Source organism: Leptosomus discolor, chromosome 7, assembly GCF_034619465.1.
Source record: "Leptosomus discolor isolate bLepDis1 chromosome 7, bLepDis1.hap2, whole genome shotgun sequence".
NCBI lineage: Eukaryota > Metazoa > Chordata > Aves > Leptosomiformes > Leptosomidae > Leptosomus > Leptosomus discolor.
This window is the reverse complement of record NC_141397.1, coordinates 51614740-51635797: the sequence shown is the minus strand read 5'-3', so window position 1 is coordinate 51635797 and position 21058 is coordinate 51614740. Positions and strand designations below refer to the sequence as shown.

The window sequence follows — 21058 nt, the reverse complement described above, 5'->3', positions numbered from 1 at the left end:
AGGTGTGCTGCCAACCACAGCCTAGCTAATGAACCAGGATATGCCAGGCTCTGCTAGAAGAGAGGGAAGAAGCTGTCCCACAGAGCAGATCCCAGTGAGATCTCACCTGAGTCCTCCAGGCCATGCTGCTTGCTTACGCCCAAGAGATCAGCTCTGGCACAAGACGTACTCACCGAGCCGCGAGCCAGGCTTTACTGGGAGTTCACAAGCGGACAGAGGCCCACCCCGCAACAGACACGTCGCTGTATCCCCCCACCTCCTCCAACTTTTGACTCACAAGCCTGTGTGCCCCTGGAGAAGCAACGCTGGTGAGGCTGCCCGCAGAGGGATTTGGCTTCTCAGAAGAGCAGGTGGCAGTAAAGCAGCCACACGCACAGAAGGGTGTCTGCAAGGGATGTGCACGCCACGGTGGCCTGGGGGTCCCCCCGCTCCAGGGGACACCACAAACCTGAGCTAGGCTGTCGCCCTGCACACTTGCCCTGCGGCACTGCTAGTCTACCCCGCCGCGAGGGGGAGGAACCCTCCTGGAGGCAGCTGTGCATGGCCCCTCCAGACAGCCAGCGCGGCCGCGACCTGACGGCGCGCCAGCACTAGTAAAGGGCTGTTTAAGAAAAAGGAGAGGTGGGGTTATTTACCAACAAATGATCTGCGTGAACAACGTTAAGGTTACATCTCCAGTCACATCTCAGCAGAGTTCAGCTAATATTAAATACCTGAAAGACGAGAAATGAAAAGTTACAGCAGTAGAGGGTACTTCCATGCAACTCTCTGCAGCAGCACCTGGGGACAGGCCAGTCACGTTACCTGGCGTCTCTGAACTTAACACTCCTCCAGTTCTCAGGCACCTGTTCAACGTGAAGGCAAGCCTGACTGCACGGACGGCACTGACTACGTTTCGGGGAGGCAGAACCGTCCCTCTGGCAGGCAGCAGGATGAACGTTCGCACTGGGAGCACTCCCGCCTTTGCAGGCTCTCCGATCCCTTTCCCAAGGACCGCCAGCAGCAGGGCAACAGCCTTTTCTGATCCCGGTCCCGCAGGACCATTGGGAAGCCACCTGCACACCAGCACACGTGGTCCTTGTGCCGAGACGCTGAACCGGGGCTAACAACGGGGTCTCTGGAAGAGGAGCGGCACTGCCGAGAGCAGCGGGGAGCAGCGGGGAGCAGCGGGGAGCAGCGGGGAGCAGCGGGGAGCAGCGGGGAGCAGCGGGGAGCAGCGGGGAGCGCAGGGCCTCCGCTCGCACGGAACAAGCCCTTCGAAAGGCTGGAGGCTGGGGAGAGGCGCATCCTTCTCCAGCACAGGCGGGAAGTAGACACCGCCGCAGCGTGAGGCAGGGCTGGCAGCTGAGAAAGCTGCTTGTCGCTCCACTGCGGCTGCCTCGGTCCTACAGGAAGATTAACGCCGCCCGGAGCCCCGCGCTCCCGCTGCAGCGCTCGCCAGCGGGCAGGTAAGCGACACCCGCGCGAGATGCTCCGGCAGAGCCGCCCCCGCCGGCTGACGCACCGCGCCGGACGGCCGGCAAAGGCCCGGAGCGCGGAGCCCCGCCGCGCCGGCACCCCCCGCCCGCCCCGCCGCCCGCACCTGGTGCCGGAAGGCGGCGCCGCGCAGCAGGTCCCGCAGCAGGCCCAGGCCGATGTCCCGGCTGGCGCCCTCGGTGACGAGGTGGAGGTGCAGCGCCTCGCCGCCGCCCAGCCGGCCGTGCCGCAGCAGGGAGCGCAGCGCCGCCTGCCCCTTGGCGCGCAGCGCCGGGCTCCGCTCCGCCTTGGTGAACATCAGCAGGAGGTGCAGGTCGCGGCCCGGCGCCGCCGCCGCCTCCCCGCCGCCGCGCTGGGGGTGGCGGTGGGCCGGAGCGGGCGGCGTGGCGCGGAGGCGGCGGGTGGCGCTGGAGAAGGTCTCGCCGCCGCCGCCCAGGTAGTAGAAGGCGCAGACGGCCAAGGCGGCGGCCAGCGCCAGGGCGCAGGGCTGGGAGCGCGCCCAGCCCCGCGCCGCGCGGCCCAGCGCCGCCATGTCGGGGCGGGACCGCCGGGAACAGCGCCGCCATCTCCCCGCCCCGGGAACAGCGCCGCCATGGCGGGGGCGGGACCGCCGGGAACGAAGAGCGCCGCCAGGCATACAAAGGTTTAATAGAGTGCGGTATTTACAGTCCTTACAGCATGTACAGAGGGCTAGTTACAAAGGTAATAACGCGTTTCGCTCCTTTACAATGACAAACTACAGAAAACTACATTCATGTTTCAGATACAAAGGCTACAGCCCTATGAAAGGCGAACTGGGGTGGTTATACATTCTTTACAGTTACATGTTCGGGGGGAAGATTTCACAGGAGAATGCGAGCAGTTCACTGGTGGAATGCTTAAAAAACACCAAGTTGAGAGCGACACATGGATAAAGGAAAAAAGGTCATTGTTTCAAACAGAGTAACACCTCTGCTTGAGGAAACAATGATTTCTCTGAAATTTCTATCAAAACATTCTAGGATCCTAACAGAAAAGTGAGTGGGATTTTTTTTCTTCCTCTATTATCTCCTTCCATGGGAAGAGAAACAAGAAAATACTGTATAGTAAGATAACGCAAGCATATGAAAGGGGATATACCAAAGTAGTACATTCATCCTTGTACCCACGATTCCTTTCTGGAGTGGTCCCAGTTTTAAAAACGTGCTATTGTGCAAGCAAGAGAGCAAGACATTTCAGCTATCAGGCTGCACAAACAAGTGGCATAAATTCTAACTCAGGAAAAAGTGTCCATCAGTGAATGGGGAGAGAGGGTGTTTTGCAAAAGTGACTCTCAAAATACTTTGATGATTTAAATAATCAGAATAAACAGCTCAGTCGATTTGACAGTGTAAAAATACTGTGTCCTTAGTACTTACACATTATTTGTAATTCTATCAAATGGTCCTTTTATAGTCGTTATGTCATTTGAGATTCCCATGATCAAGAAGCAGAGTTAACATCCACATTGCCAAACATGGCTGCAGAGAAGCACCAGAGTCCTGGAAACATCACAGGCAACCCTATGCTTATTCTAGTTCTTACCTGTATTGTTTAGTGCTACAAAGTTTTTGCCCAATCACGGAGAACTCTAATAATTTGGACAACATGTGTGTACTGATGTCATACTGCAAACCAGGAGAAACTTCCTCTTCTATGGGGATTTGCTGACCGCAGTTGGAAGGTCGGGTTGCATTTTCTGAAACTGTTTCAGCTCAGTATATAAACAGGTAAGATATAAAACCCCAGAGTGAGAAATGCAGTATTAATACAGGATCCTTTAACAGACTAACATTAGAAGCCACGGAAGGTTCAATCCAAAGCTTCTGAAGTCAGTGGAAAGACTGCCACTGATTTCAGTGACTTCTCAGATTAGGTCCCAATTGGCAAGGAGGCTGAAGTTCACAACATACCAATGAACAACTGAAACTTCAGGCCACAGTATCTGCAGCTTGTGAAAGCAAGGACAGACTTCTAGCATCTACCACCTTCACCCAAATTTATGGGAACAAATTCCAGCATGTCTAATGTAATTCAGTGGCATAATTCAGTATGATAATTTGGCAATTTAAGTTTATATGCACTGTACTGACATTAACATAAAATATGAAACCTTATGAACAATCAAAACAACATAGACCACTAAGGAGACACCACAAACACCATTTTAATTAACATGCAACATAAGTAAATTACACCTCTGAAATCAAGATGCATTAGAATATTTATTGAGCTTCCTGACATTTGTCTTCCCAAGAGACTTTTGGAGCACATGATTTAACTCTAGCTAGGGAAAATGTTATAAAGTCTTTCAATGGGCTATCTAGTAAATTACTAAAAATCCACGTAAAAGCTGATTTTAAACTGTCAGGAATTTACTGCTTTGTACCTCACCAATTAAGACCTACTATATTTCATACCTACAGAGAAACATGAACTGGAATTGCAGCTTTCCATTAACTGGTACAGAGTACAAGACGTTAACCCACAACAGAGCCTTACTGTCTACTATTCTAGTTATACCCAGATTTGTATTGTAATAAAAATGGAGTTTCCTAGTACTATCGAGCAGAAGGTTAGCATTTAGGTCAGAATGCGATCTGGAATCCAGATCTTCAGAGCCCTGGCGACAACCATACTTTGTGTTACTGAGGGCGGAATCCTGCAAGTGAGAGGCCCTGGAGCACTGAGCCTGCTGGCGTCCGGTAGGACTAGGCCTTCAATACATTTCATGTAACGTAATGGCATATCCATTTTTGCTGATAAGCAACATAACACATGTATTGCACCTGACCTGAAAAAAAGCTTTAACTGAATGCAGTTTATACTGGATGTCCCAGCTTACCTAAAAGGACTGGGAAATGAGGCTGCAGGATCGGAAGTGACATACCTACTCCCTGAACCATTAAAACTCCAGAGCTCCTGACAAGAGTAACACATCCTGTGGATCCATTATGTTATCTGTCCTTTAGCATAGACAGACGTGAGTCAGGAATGCAGCACATGAACCTGCAGAGCTACAGGGAAGAAACATTTTTGTCTACAGCAAGTCATCCTGCAAAATCTGTCACAGAGATTTTTGTGGCTAGGAAGGAAAATACCAGTGGAGATTTGAAGTAAGTGTCTTGGACACTGTCTTCCAGCAGCATGGACCAAGATAGAGATTATGCCATTAAGCTTTTGGTAGCTTTACGTTACACACTATATACTGCCTGTCATGTAGGCTGCAAAAGACAAATCTTCAGAAAAACCTATGTCTAAAGTGTATACTATACATAGTTGTATCTTACATTTTCCCATCTGTACACTGGGTATTTTACTTTCTCTAAGATCTACTAAAACATCCACTGCTGTTAAATACTGCAGATTAGGAAGTATATTATCATTTCATAGACAGCTATTTAAAAATTACTACAAGTTACAGCTTACAGGTGATATTCCTAAGTTTCTTATTATTCAGACTAAATACACTTTAATTTTACCATAGTTTACAGAATTTTTTTTACCCAATTTTGCTTATCTTGGCCAGCTTGCAGAAAAGCCAATTAATTTCCTAAATACGTTTAAACAGCAGGTTTACATAATGCCACGGCTATATTTTATAATCCTAAATTACTCAAAGTTTGCACTGATATTACATTACCTAAAAATTCTCCATTAAGTTGTCCATAGGGCAGATAAATAGACCTTAAAGAACTGCATCTGCTGGTTTGGGGCTTCAGGTGATTACTATCTAGGTATTAAATAACTGACACATCAGCATGTATCTACAGACACCATTTATGCACGCACATCAGCAGAGCGGAGCTCACTACTGAATAAAGCAAATTGTGTTGCTGACCCCAAAATACAGCTGGAGCCTATGCTCATTCATCACTTTGCATAAACATGCAGTGAAATTCCTAAGTTTTCTTGTGCATACCTTAGTTTAGGCAACACGTATACATATACATCTTTGCAGATTATATAAAGGATACTTGCTTCCTGATATAAAGGATTGATTGCCCTAAATTTAGGGTGGCTGCCTTACGTATGAGATTTTACATATTCAGCTTAGGGCTAATAGAACAGCAAAAAGAAAAGGTAACAAACAGCCTTTGTACGGTTGTTCTACACAAACTCCATTGGCTCAGTATTTACTTTTAGGTCTCAAATTCAAGTTTTGATGTCAAAATACTACAAACAAACCCCACATCATGTCCAGAAGGATTAAGTTTATTTTTCATGAAAGGTTCCACATGCTCATTTAAAAGTATACTTGCTGCACAGAAAGTTTAATTTAAGAAGAAAAAAAAAAAAAAAAAAAAAAAGGAAAATGGACTGCTCTTAGACGTTTGGTCCTCCAGGATATATACCTATTGTGACTGACCCGCAGTCACCAGCATAAAGGCCAGCCTGGTGTTAAAGCTTCCACTGTGAAAGGGCTTGCAAAAGAGCAGGAGTTACCATGACTTGTTATTAGCAGCTGACCTCTAACCAGAGTCAGCATAGGAACAAGAGAATCTGTTAAGCTGTAGGCCCACAAATAGAAGGGCCACTCAGTAAGTCATTACCTGATTTCCCTTCCAAACAGTCCCAGAAAATGCAACCCAGACCTTCTTGTCAGAGGCACATGCTTTATGGCAACAGGGAAACAGATGACAGTAGGTGATACTAAACAGCAAAGCTGGTCTGATCGTCCTGCCACCCGGAGTCTGCCACGCACGCAGCCACGCTCTGCTGACTTTAGGTACGAACCACAGACAAACTGCATACTTGCTAGCAGATACTATTTTTTTATACTGAGCTAGGTGTTCTTTTTTTTTAAACGTTTTCTTCAGCTGCTGAGGTATACATACTGTAGAACATAAAACAACTCGTACATTTCCCCAGCTACCACAATCTAAAGCTACATTAGAGTGGTCATTATCCAAACTATCTAACGAAATGCATATAATTCATTCTGTTAAAGTAAAAAAAGACTTGCACTAGAAGGATCAGGTTCTTTTCCTTCTTGACATTTAAGACTTCTGAGAATCTGACTGCTGGAAACGGTTTAGTTTCTCTGGATTATTTGATGCCATTTGAGAAAAGTCTCGAAAAATGTCCTGATAAATTTCGTCTCCTAGGTAAAAAAGAAAAGGGAAACAGCTTTAAACATTTGTGATAGTTAACATCACCCACCATTGCACAAATGCCCTACTGTGCCACTAATCACTGTGTTACACTTATTCATGTTTAAAAATTGCTTATAGATGGAATGATGCTGATGTGGGCTCTTTGGGACTGTTTACTTGCATGCACGTTCTGTAGAAGCAAATGAAACAAAGCCAAACTATACCTGAAATAGTACCTCACAGGCAGCCACACAGAGGAAAGTTCGGAGTTAGAAAGGAAAAATGAAAGCATTTTAAAGCAACATAAAAAGAAAAATGTTTATTAGCCATTAAAGAATAAAATCCTTATTTTTGCAAGGAAGCGCTAACCAAGGTTCTCTTCAGAAAGTAGAATTATGGCATAAATAAAGATTTACTTGGAAAGAGGTCAGAAGTCTTACAGCCAGACAGAACTCTCCATGAAAGAAACAATCAGCAAGCAATAGTATAAAAAGAAAAGCAATCCTAAGTACAGAAATTACTACTCATAAATCTTTTTGGTCTATTACTTGAGCAAATATAAATTTTTACATGCGTTACTGAACATTCATTACATCTTTTAATTTTATCTATAAGAGTGATGACACTTTCTTCAAATATTTATTTATTTATTATCTTCACCCTTTGTGCTTAAACACAACCTGACTATTAGTACATGTTCCAAAATGAGGGATGGCAGCAATTCCTACCAGGCCTGTCTCCCTCCCCCTCTACACAGGAAAACCCATTCAGGAACTATTACTTCTCGAGTCACTGCCGAGTCATTCTTTTGCCACTTTAAAGTGGACATTTTCACATTCTTCCATCCGTTGCAGCATTTTGGGCCTTGAGAGTTCAGGTTTCACTTTAAAATATTAACCATGCCCTATTGCCTTCAAAGGGAATTAAATGCATAAAACGTTTGGTCTGGTCAGGAACTATATGCAGCCATCCAAATTTTACTGTCTTCCTAACACAGATGACCACAAAGGACACAAGATCCCAGCAATACTGTTCCTTGCTGACAGCTTGATTAATAGCATGACAAAGAAACCAACTCCAAACCTCTCCTATCATGTTTGTTGAGCATGAAGATTCCACATCCCCCCCAATATGATTGGGGAAGAAAAATATTATTCCACCACTTTTTTTCCAAAGGGCAGTTTTAAAAAGGGTATTTTTGTGTTTCAGTTTACACTACAGTGAAAAGTTACAGTGTTTTGGTTTTCCATCTTTTAATTCACATTTCCAATATTAGAACTATTATTATTTTGGAGGTGAAACTCCATTCATTTGAAAACACTTTCAGAAATGACAACTGACCTTCCAGAAATATTTAACATGCACAGCATGTGGGTTTATGTAAAAAAGTAATGACACAATTCTTCCCAGACTTTAAAAGATAAATACATTCAATACTGCTTTACTAGGAAAAGTCAGTTCTAGTGAAATTCCCTTTTGGTTTTCAGATTTAGTTTTAAGTCTGTTCTAGAGATGAAGCGGGCACAGAACACATTTTATTGTAACAGTTTCTGATAACTGCTTGCAGTAGGACATAAGCACAGAATGGAGGGAGCTGTAACATTCACTAGAAGAACAGCTATGAAAAGCACAAATTGGAATCAAGCTTGTATAATAAAAGCAATTACGCTTTTAAAACAGAAGTGGGCTCCACTGGTGAACTTGTACTGTAGTTCAAGTTGCCATATTTGGCTCTTTCAAATTAACTTGAAAGAAAAAACAAAAGCTATTTTTGCAAGAGACATTGTGGCTCTGTTTTTGGCTCTATTACATAACAAAAATATTACATACAAAAATAGACTAAAATAAAGTGCCCCTTTAGTTTGTATGCTGCATTAAAATACTTAATACTGTAAACCTTATAATTATTTTAAAATCCTATTTTAAAATTGAATTCCGGAAATTCCCTTTCCAAGCAATGTTTTCCCTAAAGTGCAGATTTTATGTACAAAAATACTATAACACTGCTTTACCATTTAACACCAGAGTAACTCAAAAGGCACACATCATACATTCAAGAAAAGATAGGAAGAAAAAGTAGCAATACTAACATCAAAGAGTTAGCAGACATACTGTAGCACCAGAAGATGAGCACTCAAGTGTTATACAAGAAACAGTACAATGGTGCATATGGCTTCTACCACCAGAAGTGAGCTTTTTGTGGAACAAGTTAGTTTCAGCTAGTTCCCACTCTAGCAATATTTTGGAAGACCAGCTGTACCTTGCAAAGCAATATATACACATTCTCTCAGTAGCTCAAACCAGCTGGGTATATTTAAATTAGAAATGCTGATGCCATGAGCTACATTAATAACTGTTTATCAACTGTGTTACTAAAGCAGAGAAATAGGCAGTTGGCTTCACTCTGATGACAGCAAACTCATACAATCAATATTTACCCTCACATAGCTCTCAGCAAACATAAAATTGTCTTGAAAATCCTTATTTTTTTCTAGAAGCATAATTTTGGAAAAGATGAATTCTAAAATAAGGGCAGTGCAGATAATTTAACATGTATACGCAGTGAAAAAGGCCTGCCTCCTCTATGACCATGCAAGGGTATCTTACCTTGCGACAGCAGAGACAGGTTTTGTGCTTACACTTACACAACCCTTCTGGCAGGCTAAACATTTAAAACACTGAAATATTTACTTCAACTTTTAGAAGAGACTTGAGCAATTAAAGAATCAAGGAGAGCAGAGCTATGCTATCCAAAGACACGGGAAGATCTCCTGGCTGGAACACTGTGCTACAGCTTGTGGCCTGAATTTCAAAGATTCTTCTAATGATACCCTCCCCCTGGTTTTAGGCAAGCTCTGCCTGTTTCGGCAGACCTACTTTCCATTGTCAATCCTGCCTGTTTACAAAGATCAGATACTATCTGTAAAGTATCTGGATCAGATTGTATCAACAGCTGTAATACAAACTGATAAAAAGGTCAAGATATTGTCAATGAAAGACTTCACCAGCTTTTTATTTCATCTACTTAATTGAAATATCTAAAAAAATATTTTAAACAAAGTGTCAGGGAAAATAGTCTCCCCCATCTCCAGTTTAAACACATTCTGTAAGAGTCCCTGTATTTGTTACGAACGAAACATTTTACTAAACACTTTAATGTTTAGTAACCAACTGAGGCTTTTTGTATAAACTATAGAAGCATATTTTCTGGTTTATAATAATTTTGGATCTGTGACAGGTCAATTAAACTATCTAAAATATTAATTCATGATTTAGCACAGAGCTTTTGAATCAGAACACCTACCTCCCTTAAAACAAAGGCATTTTACTATTTCAAACTGATAGCTGTTCTTTTTTGAGGAGACTCGGAAATACTTCAGTATTTGTTACCTTCAGCCTGTCAGTGAAGTAGTATGCATCATACCAGGAAAGTTTTACATTCAAAAGGGACAAACTGGCAATAGACTTTTTTCATATACGTAGCCTGCTGCATTTTCCGAGTGGGGAATTCTTCCTCATTTAAGCTCATAGTCAAGTATATACTTTAAATTATCTGTTGCTCTGCCAAAGAAAGCTTTTGAATGTCTGAGTGTCTATGGTACTTTTATTGTTTTAATTTCCTAGAAGATTTGTTTAAAAATAAATTTGAAAAACATCTATTCTTAATGAGAAACTAAATAAATTTGGTTTATTTAATAGAGTTCATCTGGGATATTGACATAAGACTCAATGTTACCCCTTGAGTATATTCCAGCCTCAATCTGGTAAGAGACAATAGCACTCACAATCCTTCTGAATCAGTGCAAAATATGTAAGGGTTTTATAGGAGTGAGCCAACAGTTCTCAGCACTCAACCTTAAAAACAAGGTTTGCCTTTCACTACTGCGAGGTACAGCAGCATGGTTTTAGCTGTCTAACTTGACAATCAAGTGCACCTTCATTATTGAGACTTGCATGAGATCAAATTAGGTTCCTATGGAAGCATACCATAATAGAAGAATGGTTTGCATAAATACCACATAGCATGTGATAAATATCACAGAACATCCTGTAAATTGGGACTGAGTGCCTGAGAATAAAGTGGACGTACTCATTAAATACAATTTGTTACTTTCTCGTACCAGTTGGCTCAAACATCTGCCAATTTTTTTTTTTTTTTTTTTAATCAAATGGTAAGATAGAAAATTACCTACCTCAGAATGACTGTTTTGTTTCTTATTTTATCTTGGCAAATAAAAATATTTAAAAATAAAATTTGAGGAAATATTACCTCCTATTTCCGTCTGGAGTTATTTTCAAATATTTGATGTGCATTTTTACATTGGTGTGCAAGCATTTTTCCTTAAAAAAAAAAAAAAAAAAGAGGACCATTCCACAGAAAGGAGAATGGCATCCTGTAATAAGATGAACTCCTCAACTGTGTCTGAGCAACCTGGGTCAGAAGGCTGCTATTAAATAATGTCAGGTGAATCCTAACTTGAATTTCATTCAACTAATTACGTGGAACATCAATAGGAGAAAACTGGAAAACTACCAGCAAAACAGGTTGGTAACGGCTGTAGTAACATACACTACTACAATAATGTACTTTAAACACTCCTTTTAGGTCGCCCTAAATACTCTGACAAAGTCACACCAGTGAATTTCAATGAAGCTCTAACATGTGTCAGTTATTTATAAAAAACATTATTGTATGAAGCTATCTTAAGTTTCCCTCAGATACTAAGAATCTAATTGTAAACTGATAAATTCCTGGATACACTTCTTATACTGCATTTCAGTATGGTTATTAGTAGAGTATTGACCTGGCTGTCCATAAAGTCCTTCTGATTCACGCATTTCTTCATTCATCCTTGCTAAACGCAACCTATGATTTAGGAAACAAAAAGAACAGTGTCATCTTTAAAGCACTAAAAGAGACTGCAGTTAAAGATCTACAATGCACTCCTGAACCTCATGCCAGCAAGGTCATCTATGGATAGTGCACTCTCTCCGATTTTTATTTTGCTTTCCCTGTTTGTGTGTGAAGCAATTTTGACATTTCTTATATTTTTAACTTGAAACAGAATAGGAAAACGTAATTACCCAGTCAAAACCAGAACGCACAACTTACAATGTTACGATATCTGCATTTGCAGCTTCTACTGCTATACTCAATGGATCTTTTCCATCTTCATCAGTGGCATGCTGGTTTGCTCCTCGTTTTAGAAATAAACACACTTGTCTGTCCAGAAAAAAAGAATTATTAAGTAATAAAAATTAAGAATAATTTTCACAACAATAAAGGAAAAAAGCAAATAAATTCCATCTGGATGCAACGTATTTGGCTTAAATCGCCAAGTCTCTTGAACATGTCAAAACAGCACCGTTCATCTAGAACAGCTAAGATGTTAACCGACTAATAAGCAAAACCTTTAATTATTTAAAGCACATTAGAAAGATAGTCCAACTCAAATCACGCTAGTGCAGCAAGGAGTTGAACACTCTAGAAGCGAGACTCTACCTTCCTGTATCATCACAGGTGTAGAACCAAAAAACCTCATCCCTTTTACCGTGACAGACAAGGATCACTGAGCAGGAAATACAGGAAAGAATACTGTTCACAGGTGCCCTATTTACCCAATAGAAACTGATCTCATTTTTCTCTGCGATTATAGTTGTTCTTCACCTTTATAAACAGGGCATACTGACTATGCTTACTTCTTAAACTCCTCCAGGTTGTTGCACTCTATTTAGAATTCACGCATGCAAAGAGTTTGGGCACCACCAAACAAATTACTACGTCTTCATTTGAGCTGAGCTGGTACAGGGTTTCAGTTAAAAGCCATGATTCCAAAACTGAAGGTGTAACACAGTACGTTTTGAAAAAAGAGACAACACTCTCAGTGCAACACACAGGCGGGATGAGCCAGAAAAAGCCTTGGCCCTCACACACCACTATTTCTCCTGTTAGTGTCATCTTTCTTAAGAAAACGCAAAAAAAGTCTCATGAGTCTTCCCCAAAAGTTCATGCTGTTTCAAAGCATTATTAAATACATGTTTTTACAAAATGGACCAAAGTGCTTTTATAGGTGTGTGTTGCTAGCGGCTCAGACTGCTAATTCAAAATATTATTTCCTCTCTCACCACTAAAGTTTAAGAAAAACCTAGATCACCTGAAATACATTAAAATGCCAGAATATTTGGGGAAGTAAAGAAGCTTCACATTGATAACTATAGTAAAGGATGGCCATTTACAAATTCTGGAGGAGTGAGTTACCCAGTGTGTCCTAGAACCGTGGCATGGTGCAGGGGTCCTCTTCCTTTCATGTCCCTGATGTTCACATTGGCCCCATTCTGCAGCAAAAATTCACAAGTAACCAACGAACCCTAAGAAATAAAAGCGAAGAAACAATTCAGCACCAGCTCTAGAGTAAGAGCCAAACCTGTTCTGCCTTCTCACCACTGAGTCATACAGCAAAGGAAACAAAAAGGATTTGCTTCCATATGAAATTTAAACACTGCTAGGTTATATAATTCCAAACAAAGCACTAAAAGGAAAAAATAGTTTAGAAACAACGTTGAGAGGACACTGCAAAGACAAATTCAGCATCACATCATTCATTAGCAAAGCAAGCAGCACAGAAAGAACAGTGACACAGAAATATCTCTATTATTCATTCCCCTTCCCCTCCTCCCATATCAGTCAGTGCTGCATATTACACACCCCTCGCACTGCCTGAATGAGTGGTGTTGCTTTGTTTTCTTCTACATTGACCCAGTTTACTTCAGCTCCATGGGCCAATGCTTCTGCCATATCGGGAAGATTCTTCTCAAAGGCAGCTCGATACAGCTGCAATCCTGGACTAGGCTGTCTGGAGTCACAGAACACAGAAGACTCTTGCTTGTCTCCTTCTGAAAAGAAAAAAATATTGCTTAACCAATCCCTATTTTTTACAAGGTACCTCCTGGAATTCTGACCAAAATGTCTTTTCTCTGCTGTAAGGTAGCTCAGGCTGTGCAGAATGCCGTGTGTTGTTGCCCCATTCTGCCAGGAGAAGTCACAGATGCCTTTAAGCTTGTTCCAGCATTCAGGAATGGCCGCTTCACAGAATTATTACTGCCCAGAAAACATCTCCACGTTACTGGCTTGTGTGAGCATCCTTCAATCTACACATTCCATGCCATTTCTAAGAAACTATTTTAGGTTAATAGTGTGTTTTATCCTACACTGGAAGATATGAATAAAACTAACTTCCTGTAGCGATGCAGTCATGCAAATATATCTTTACCTGCAACAGCTTGATACACCTGAGTATGAGGCTAATACTGTTCTGACCTAATTTTCATTGAAAGATACCATCATCATTTACCAGTCACTTACTGTGGCTACAATCTTTTGGACTAAAGCATAATCTTTCTTTTCATCTCAGTAAGATTTATACATAGTGAAGTCTGGGAGATAAAGACAACGTTACACATAGGCTTTCATGAGTTACAGCATCATAACTGTTTCTACCATGCAGTCGAAGAAGGGATCCAAGCCACATGCTGCTTGTCCACAAGCCACAGCTGTGAACTACCAGATTTAAAATACACCTCAGAAGAGTGCTTTGATGTAGAAGAATAAGTTTGCTTTATAATTAAGTGTTTTGGGTATTTTGACAAGCCATACTCAATACATCTGTCAAACCAGGAGGCTAATATTAGACAGCAAATAATTTCATCAATCAATTTATAAAACTGTGAGTAAAGAGGGGACAATGTTTAAAGACATGGTCAATTCCAGGTAAGTAGAAAACAGAAAAATTAAGCAACAATGCTCCAATAACACGTAAAAGCCTATTATCTGTGACTTCATAGGAGTTCTATCTCCAAAGATTTAACTATTTATAAAAGGATTACATATTTCTGCAGAGACCTGTCTTATCAAAATGCAGCACTGCTCTAACTGCAAAACCCCAAAGTTCTGGTTCAGTATCATCTAACTGGAAAAAAATATAGTTCTCTGAACTCATTTAGAAGGGTTCACTGTCATTCTTGCTACCAAGCCTAGAGGACAGAAAGGTCACTCAAGCAATTATTACCCTTGTTAAAATTGTTTCAGCCAACGAGGACAGAAGAGACATTATTTGTATCATCAAGTACTATCTTTTACAAGAACATGCTACCAAGAAGTGATTGCATCTTCATCTTGAAGTGCAAAGCCTAACGCACCTGGTTCGTACAAACTGTTAGCTGATACAGTAGAGGCAAGGTGTTCTCTGCTGTCATCAGCACTCTGGTGGATCCCACTGTCACTGCTTCGTACTGTTTTGGGGGAGAAACTGTAATTACTATGCAGGCTGTACGTTACCTACTCTTCACAGATACCATGATAATAAAGCAAGCTCTTATACTTGGTCCTGAATACATAATTTTTAAAAAATTACTAGCAATTATTAAATATTCTTAATGCATACATAGAAAAAGATGAAGTTCACATATATGCAACCATAACATTTATAATCATAATAAATGTCAAAGATTATTAGAAAGGAAAAGATCAGGATAAGTAAAAAAGCTTAAATTATTTCATGAAAACACTAAGCAATGCAGTTGCCTGGAGACAATAGATTAAAGGCAGGGAGGTGGCCACAACAGACAATGGATCACTAGTGCAAATACTGAACACGCCATAGCTGTAGTACTTACTACTACGTAGTTTTGAAGAGGTATCAAAGTAGGAGAAGAGTGAATCTAGTTCATCAGGACAGAACAGAGACTCCCGCCTCGCCTCGTCGCTACTTACAGCAACCGCTGGGACATGCAAGTTAGCAAAGCACAAAGCAGGCAGTAAGGAAGGGATAGGGCAGGAAAGAACGTTATTGGAAAAATTAAGAAGGATGAAAATACGGAGGAAAGAAGGTGGTTAATATGTTTCTGAATAAGCATCCCCACTCCAAATTCTTCCCCACCTAAAAATGCACAGATCTGAACAAGTCTTTTCTCCCCTATACTTCTGAACTAGGCTACGACCCATTAAAAGCCAGATTCAGATTGCTCTGCACAAGGCAGGAAATCAATTAGTACAGAAATACGTTACTTTAAAAAGGACACATGTAACATAACTAAGGAGAGAAGTGTGCAAATACCTTTTTGGGATGCTGCACCTTGTTCCCCTGCCAAAAGGGATTTTTCAGGGCCACTGTGCCTTTTCTCTTCCTGACTTTGAGGCAAAGCTTTTGTTCCAGATTCAAGCAGAGATACTGACGCAGGCTGCTTCTCTACAAACTTTCTTTCCACATATTTTGCTCTGATGTATGCTTCCTTCTCCTGCCTGTCATGTACAAAATCCCTGGAGTTAGTAAGCTAATATTTTAGTATTTTCATGATTAGAACAACGTCTATTTCATTCTAAAGCCAGTTACCAAAATGGTAGTTTGGCACTGCACGTAAGATACACCTACAGCACATTTTCAGAAAGATGAAAAGGAAACTGACTAACTCTTTCTGGATTCTTGATTAAGTTTTGCATAAGACTCAAAAGAAAGTTATTTTGTTAAGTTCATATATGTATATTTTCTTTCAGGCAGAGACTTTAGAAAGTGGTATGTGGAACAAATAGGCATTAGTTACTGTATGCTACTTCTTGGTATTAATCCTTTATATATGTTTTATATTGTTAATAACCAATTAATATAGCATATATTTAGTTTCTTAGGTGAATATAAATCGCAACATTTGTTAAAGGAACACCCAGATTGCACAAAAGAACAATAACAACAAGAAGCCTCAGGCAGGCACAGCCACTAGTTCCCCAATGCATACCACAATAATTTTTCTTGTAACCTGAGGTTATCATCTTAAGACACATGCACCAGTTGTGACAAATTAATGAAAGGGGCTATAAAAGTATCACAATTGAAACTGCTGAAAAGCAGTTACCACTGGAAGGAATATCTAGCAGATCTCCCTCATTATTGTCTCTAAATTGCCGACTCTTGATAAACAGCTGGTTTGTATACCGTACAGCTGCCTGATAGCAAGCAGCACAGAACTGGAAAGCTAGTAAAAACCGAAGTTTTAAAAGACATCTTATACAGCAGAACAAAACATCAGGAAACTACCTTCAAACACAAATTAGCATCAGAGAACTGGAAGACAGCAGTACAATCATTATAAGGTTGCTGTAAAGCAGCAGAGCTCATGTACAATGTAGGCAGAAAGAAAAGAGCATTCTGGGGACCAGAGAACAGAAGTCAAACTCAAGAATAAAGTCACTGTAAACAAAAGGCACAGCCACATGCTCCTTCCAGGAGGACTCACAGACCAAGTATAGCTGGCTGAGGTGGTACAAAGTAGACAGGAAACAGAAACAACATGCTCATGTTGATGAGACAGGATGCCATCGAGTTGTCAAAAGCAGGGAGTGAGATCAGAAAAAGCACAAATGAATAAGAGAAGCCAAAAGGGATCAACAGAAGGAATACTCAATAAAGACAGAGAATGGGAAAAGGGGGAGAACAAAACATACTGGTGATAAGGGGAAAACAAGGAGTAAATCAAAGGAGTGTTACGCAGTTAACTGGCATCACCTTTTAAAGCTGGAGGCTGAAGGAAGCAACAAGGAAAGTAAGAGGCACTGCTAGTAAATTACTACCTTTGGCTTCCAGGTTGTGGCTTCTTTACTCCCACTTTTTCCAACTTTGCTTCATATATTCTATTTATAACATCATTCCCCAACTCACACATAAGCTATAAAGCAAAATAAATAAATTCAAATACAGTTTTAAAAGGCTTTATCTACCTATTTAGTTGTTTTCAACCTCACTCAGCCTATTTTTACAGCTTAGTGTTTTCACTAGTAAAAGCACCCTTACAGAAATAAGCATGGGTTTGTAATGTTATAATGAAACAATCAGTGAACAGAGACACCAAATTCTGAGTAAGACAGCAAAAAAGCTAGTTACTCTTTTAAAGTGCCATTCTCCTCTGAAAAAGGACTGCAAAAATGACCATCTGTCATTCAAGAACCTTTTTTCTGTGCAAACAGAATGACATCTGCAGGCCTCCTTAACAAAGGTACTTTTTCCCCACCGGCTTTGCCGGTAGCTACTCTTATCCCATCGGCAAGAGACAATTCAATCAATTCTATTGCATCTTGTCCAACAGACATTTTTGCTAAACCATAATCTGTTACGTCTATAGAAAAAGATCAAAGACAAAAACCAGCCTGCAGATACTACTTTAAGGAGAATTTGGCCCATGAAGTCCAGCTTACTGATGGCAATGAACAGACTTCTGGTTTCTAACACCAGGTAGAATATCCAGCTTTAGTAATTACATGAACAGGACAAGGGGTGCAGTTTTTGTGCTGAGGAAACACAAAAACCCCCAAACATATTGATATTAAAATTATCTAAGGTCAAAACACAAGAGAAACACCCCTGCTCACACTGTCTTTTGATTGTTCAGAATAGAGAAGCAATATCTAAGTACCAGAACATCAAAGCTAGAAACAAATGCTTCGCATCAGTTATCCAGCTACACACACATCCATGCATGAATTCCTATTTCGTTATTCCAATGTCACATGATTTTTCAAGCTAGAATTTTGGCACACAAACAATACACAAGAGCAGTTGCATGAGTGTTCTCTATAAACCAGTAGGAGTACAAAATCAAGATCTCCCTGTAAGAGTTGGCATTTGAATTTTCAAGCGTGATCAGCTTTAGGCTGGCCTGTAAACAGATTCCCCTTTTTATATGTTGAAAGTATCAGATGAAACTTGCTACTCAAAGTACATTTGCGAACCTGAAGGTGTCATAAGCTGTTCCAAGTCACAAGTTTGTAACTAGAATGACTACTGCTACTGCATGTATTATGAGAAAGTGGGAATTAAAAAACCCAGTAGACAACTTTAAACATTTTCTTCTCAAAAGTGCAAGACAGGCATTGGGTACAAATGCAAGTGCTTCCTACATTGAACTTTCTGAGGCAGAGGCTTTATAATGACAGTCTAAGTACCAAACAGAAACAGGTTTCAAAAATACTATCATACCTTTAGAAGTTCAGGTTCCCATGAATCCAGCGTTAGAGACCTTACTTTCGAAAAGTGGACTCCCAAGCTCCTAAACAGCACCAAAAAAAATGTTAACCTGTAACTACACACTATGTCTCACTTCAGACAAGCTTTACCATTAATTTATGCAAATAAAGCAGTTACCTTAATTCTATTTACAGAGGTCTCTAATCTTGCTTCAATATACATTTGAAGAGGCAAACACCACCCTTCCTAATTAAGTCAATGCACAAATCAAGTACAGTTCTGAAGAGTTCCCCAACCTGTGTATCCCAGAGCACTCTATGCACAGCGTGATTCCTAGGTTGATACTGGCCCAGCGAGGATCTGCCAAACCACAGTCACAGCAGGCAGCATTACCAGGAATACACTGAACTCGCTGTAGAGCACTTTCTCCCTTTAACAACTTCTCTTTTGTCTCACTTCCAGATTCTAGGCTTCCAGTAGAAGGGGATAATTTCTTTTCCTGTTTCTAAAAAAGAAAAGAAACAAGACACACACACTAAACTAAAGAAATAAGAGTCCTCCAGATACTGGCTTTGCACTAGAATCCTAGAGAAGGAACTTCTGCATTTAAGGCCAAGAAAAGCCATAGAACTGAAAAAATGTTTAGCTTTTTAGAAAAAATATTGAACTGAATATAGCAGTATCCTATGAATTTTAATCACACCACAGAAAAATCTCATCAAAATATATAGGCCAAAGTAAGGTGGAGTGAAAGACAGATTAGATATAAATCACAGCCTTCAACATTTCATTGCATTTCCACTGGAAGACAAAAAAACCTGATACTTTTTTTCTTCCTCTCATCAAAAGAGGTTTTCTCTATTTTTAATTTTCAGGATCTAAAGCAGGGTAGTGGTTTGGTTGGTTTTTAAACTCACCTCAGATTCATCCCCTTTCTCTCTGTACGCTGTAGCAATACTGGTCTGAACAGCCTTAATCCACGCCTGCCGCAGCTTTTCCGAGTCAGCCTGAAGCATGCAGCTTCTGTGACAAATCACACGTGTACTCAGATTCAGAGAGACTGACCAAGCAGCTAACATCAAACAACACATTGTTCAATAACATACAAACTCTTGAGAAAGTTTTTGCTGTCACCACAAGTATATTGTTTAGTAGGCATCATGTAATAAACCTGTTTATTTTGAGCTAACAAAGCAGCTGACCCTTTATGAATTGCAAACTCCTTTCAAAACTATTTGCAGGTAATGCTAAAACATACCGATATGCCTCTTCAAATAATGCAGAGAATGGCTTAGCTTCCTATTCCCTTTCCTTTCTTATTCCAAATTTTTCTTTTTTATATCCTCATATACAATTTACCTCCATGACTAATGACAAGATACAGGTATCTGTCCTCGAAAATACAGTTTCATTCACTGAGATCAAGAGAAAAGATTTTAAAGCTCTCTGACAAAGAATGAACTACTTTTCACAACAACAGTCCAAGGAAGTAGGTCATGCAGTATAAAACTGTTCCAACAGTTATGAGTTGAAAAAAATATAGGCAAGCAGGAGCAAAATGCATTTTAAAGTGAACCACAACTGAGGATGCAAACACTAGGACAGCAATTTATTAACAGACACATGAGTGGGGAGTGTAGATAACATCTAAACCTGTAAGCAGGTTGACCTTGTATCAAAAACTTAAATATGGTCACCTCTCAAAATCACCAATGAGAAATCCATGTCCTGCCCTTGCTGCAGCAGGACTGCCATACTTCTCCAAATACAACCAATACACTGCACTGCTAGAGCTGAAAAACATTTTTATGCGGTAGTTCCATTTAATGCATCATTCTGAAATGTAATTTAACACTACTGAGACAACAACTTTAGTATGTTTCTCTCTCATTACACTAATCAGAAATTTGGAGAAACCGAGATCTGTTTTCTACATTACTAAGCAGCTTGATAGTATCAGCTGCTACTAAGCCACAACAGCTCCACAACCACAAACCATGTATGCATAAAGCACAAGAATGTGTGTTTATTTTAATGCCAAAAGTAAACTAAACTCTAGGAACACTTCTCACAACATCACTTAGTCAAAATTTCAGAGAACAGAATTGTTCAGATGCTTTTCCAGTTTTGATCCATCCCAAGAGAAATGTTAATCTTGCATTTCAAGACAGCTGAATGCAACGATTTTTTTTATGTTTAAATAAACATGCGCCATCGCTTCTCCTTACTTTGTTGGAGAAACCACCTCAAAACAGAAACGTCTTTCTATGTCTTCACAGTGTTTAACTGTGCAAAGCCGCAAGTCTTCAACGACTACTGTGGGATTATCCTAAGAGACAAAAATTAACAAAAAGAGTCACACAGAGGAAGACAAAGTTGCTAATAATCCCCAATTATTTATAATTTAATTTTATTTGGTTGTGTACACAAATGTCTCCTCCAAAATTAAAATACTTT

At 40.4% G+C, this 21058-nt stretch overlaps 2 protein-coding genes across 3 annotated transcripts in view; both read right to left on the bottom strand.

The window, feature by feature from the left end:
• Positions 1-2008, bottom strand: part of XXYLT1 (xyloside xylosyltransferase 1) — a 36261-nt gene extending 34253 nt beyond the window's left edge. For both annotated transcript variants that reach the window (XM_086468186.1, XM_086468185.1), the window contains exon 1: positions 1583-2008. In XM_086468186.1, coding sequence (XP_086324312.1) covers positions 1583-2008 — 426 coding nt within the window. The remainder of the gene's footprint in view (positions 1-1582) is intronic.
• A 4339-nt stretch (positions 2009-6347) lies between these two features.
• The window catches only part of ACAP2 (ArfGAP with coiled-coil, ankyrin repeat and PH domains 2), a 63603-nt gene continuing 48892 nt past the window's right edge, over positions 6348-21058 (bottom strand). The window contains exons 14-26 of the mRNA XM_086468592.1: positions 20830-20930; positions 19519-19624; positions 18898-19106; positions 18614-18683; positions 17212-17306; positions 15704-15888; positions 15264-15368; positions 14787-14879; positions 13297-13484; positions 12850-12959; positions 11704-11814; positions 11396-11457; positions 6348-6598 (exon numbers count right to left, since the gene is read on the bottom strand). Of these exons, the coding sequence (XP_086324718.1) occupies positions 6495-6598; positions 11396-11457; positions 11704-11814; positions 12850-12959; positions 13297-13484; positions 14787-14879; positions 15264-15368; positions 15704-15888; positions 17212-17306; positions 18614-18683; positions 18898-19106; positions 19519-19624; positions 20830-20930 (1539 nt within the window). The 3' untranslated portion in view covers positions 6348-6494. The remainder of the gene's footprint in view (positions 6599-11395; positions 11458-11703; positions 11815-12849; positions 12960-13296; positions 13485-14786; positions 14880-15263; positions 15369-15703; positions 15889-17211; positions 17307-18613; positions 18684-18897; positions 19107-19518; positions 19625-20829; positions 20931-21058) is intronic.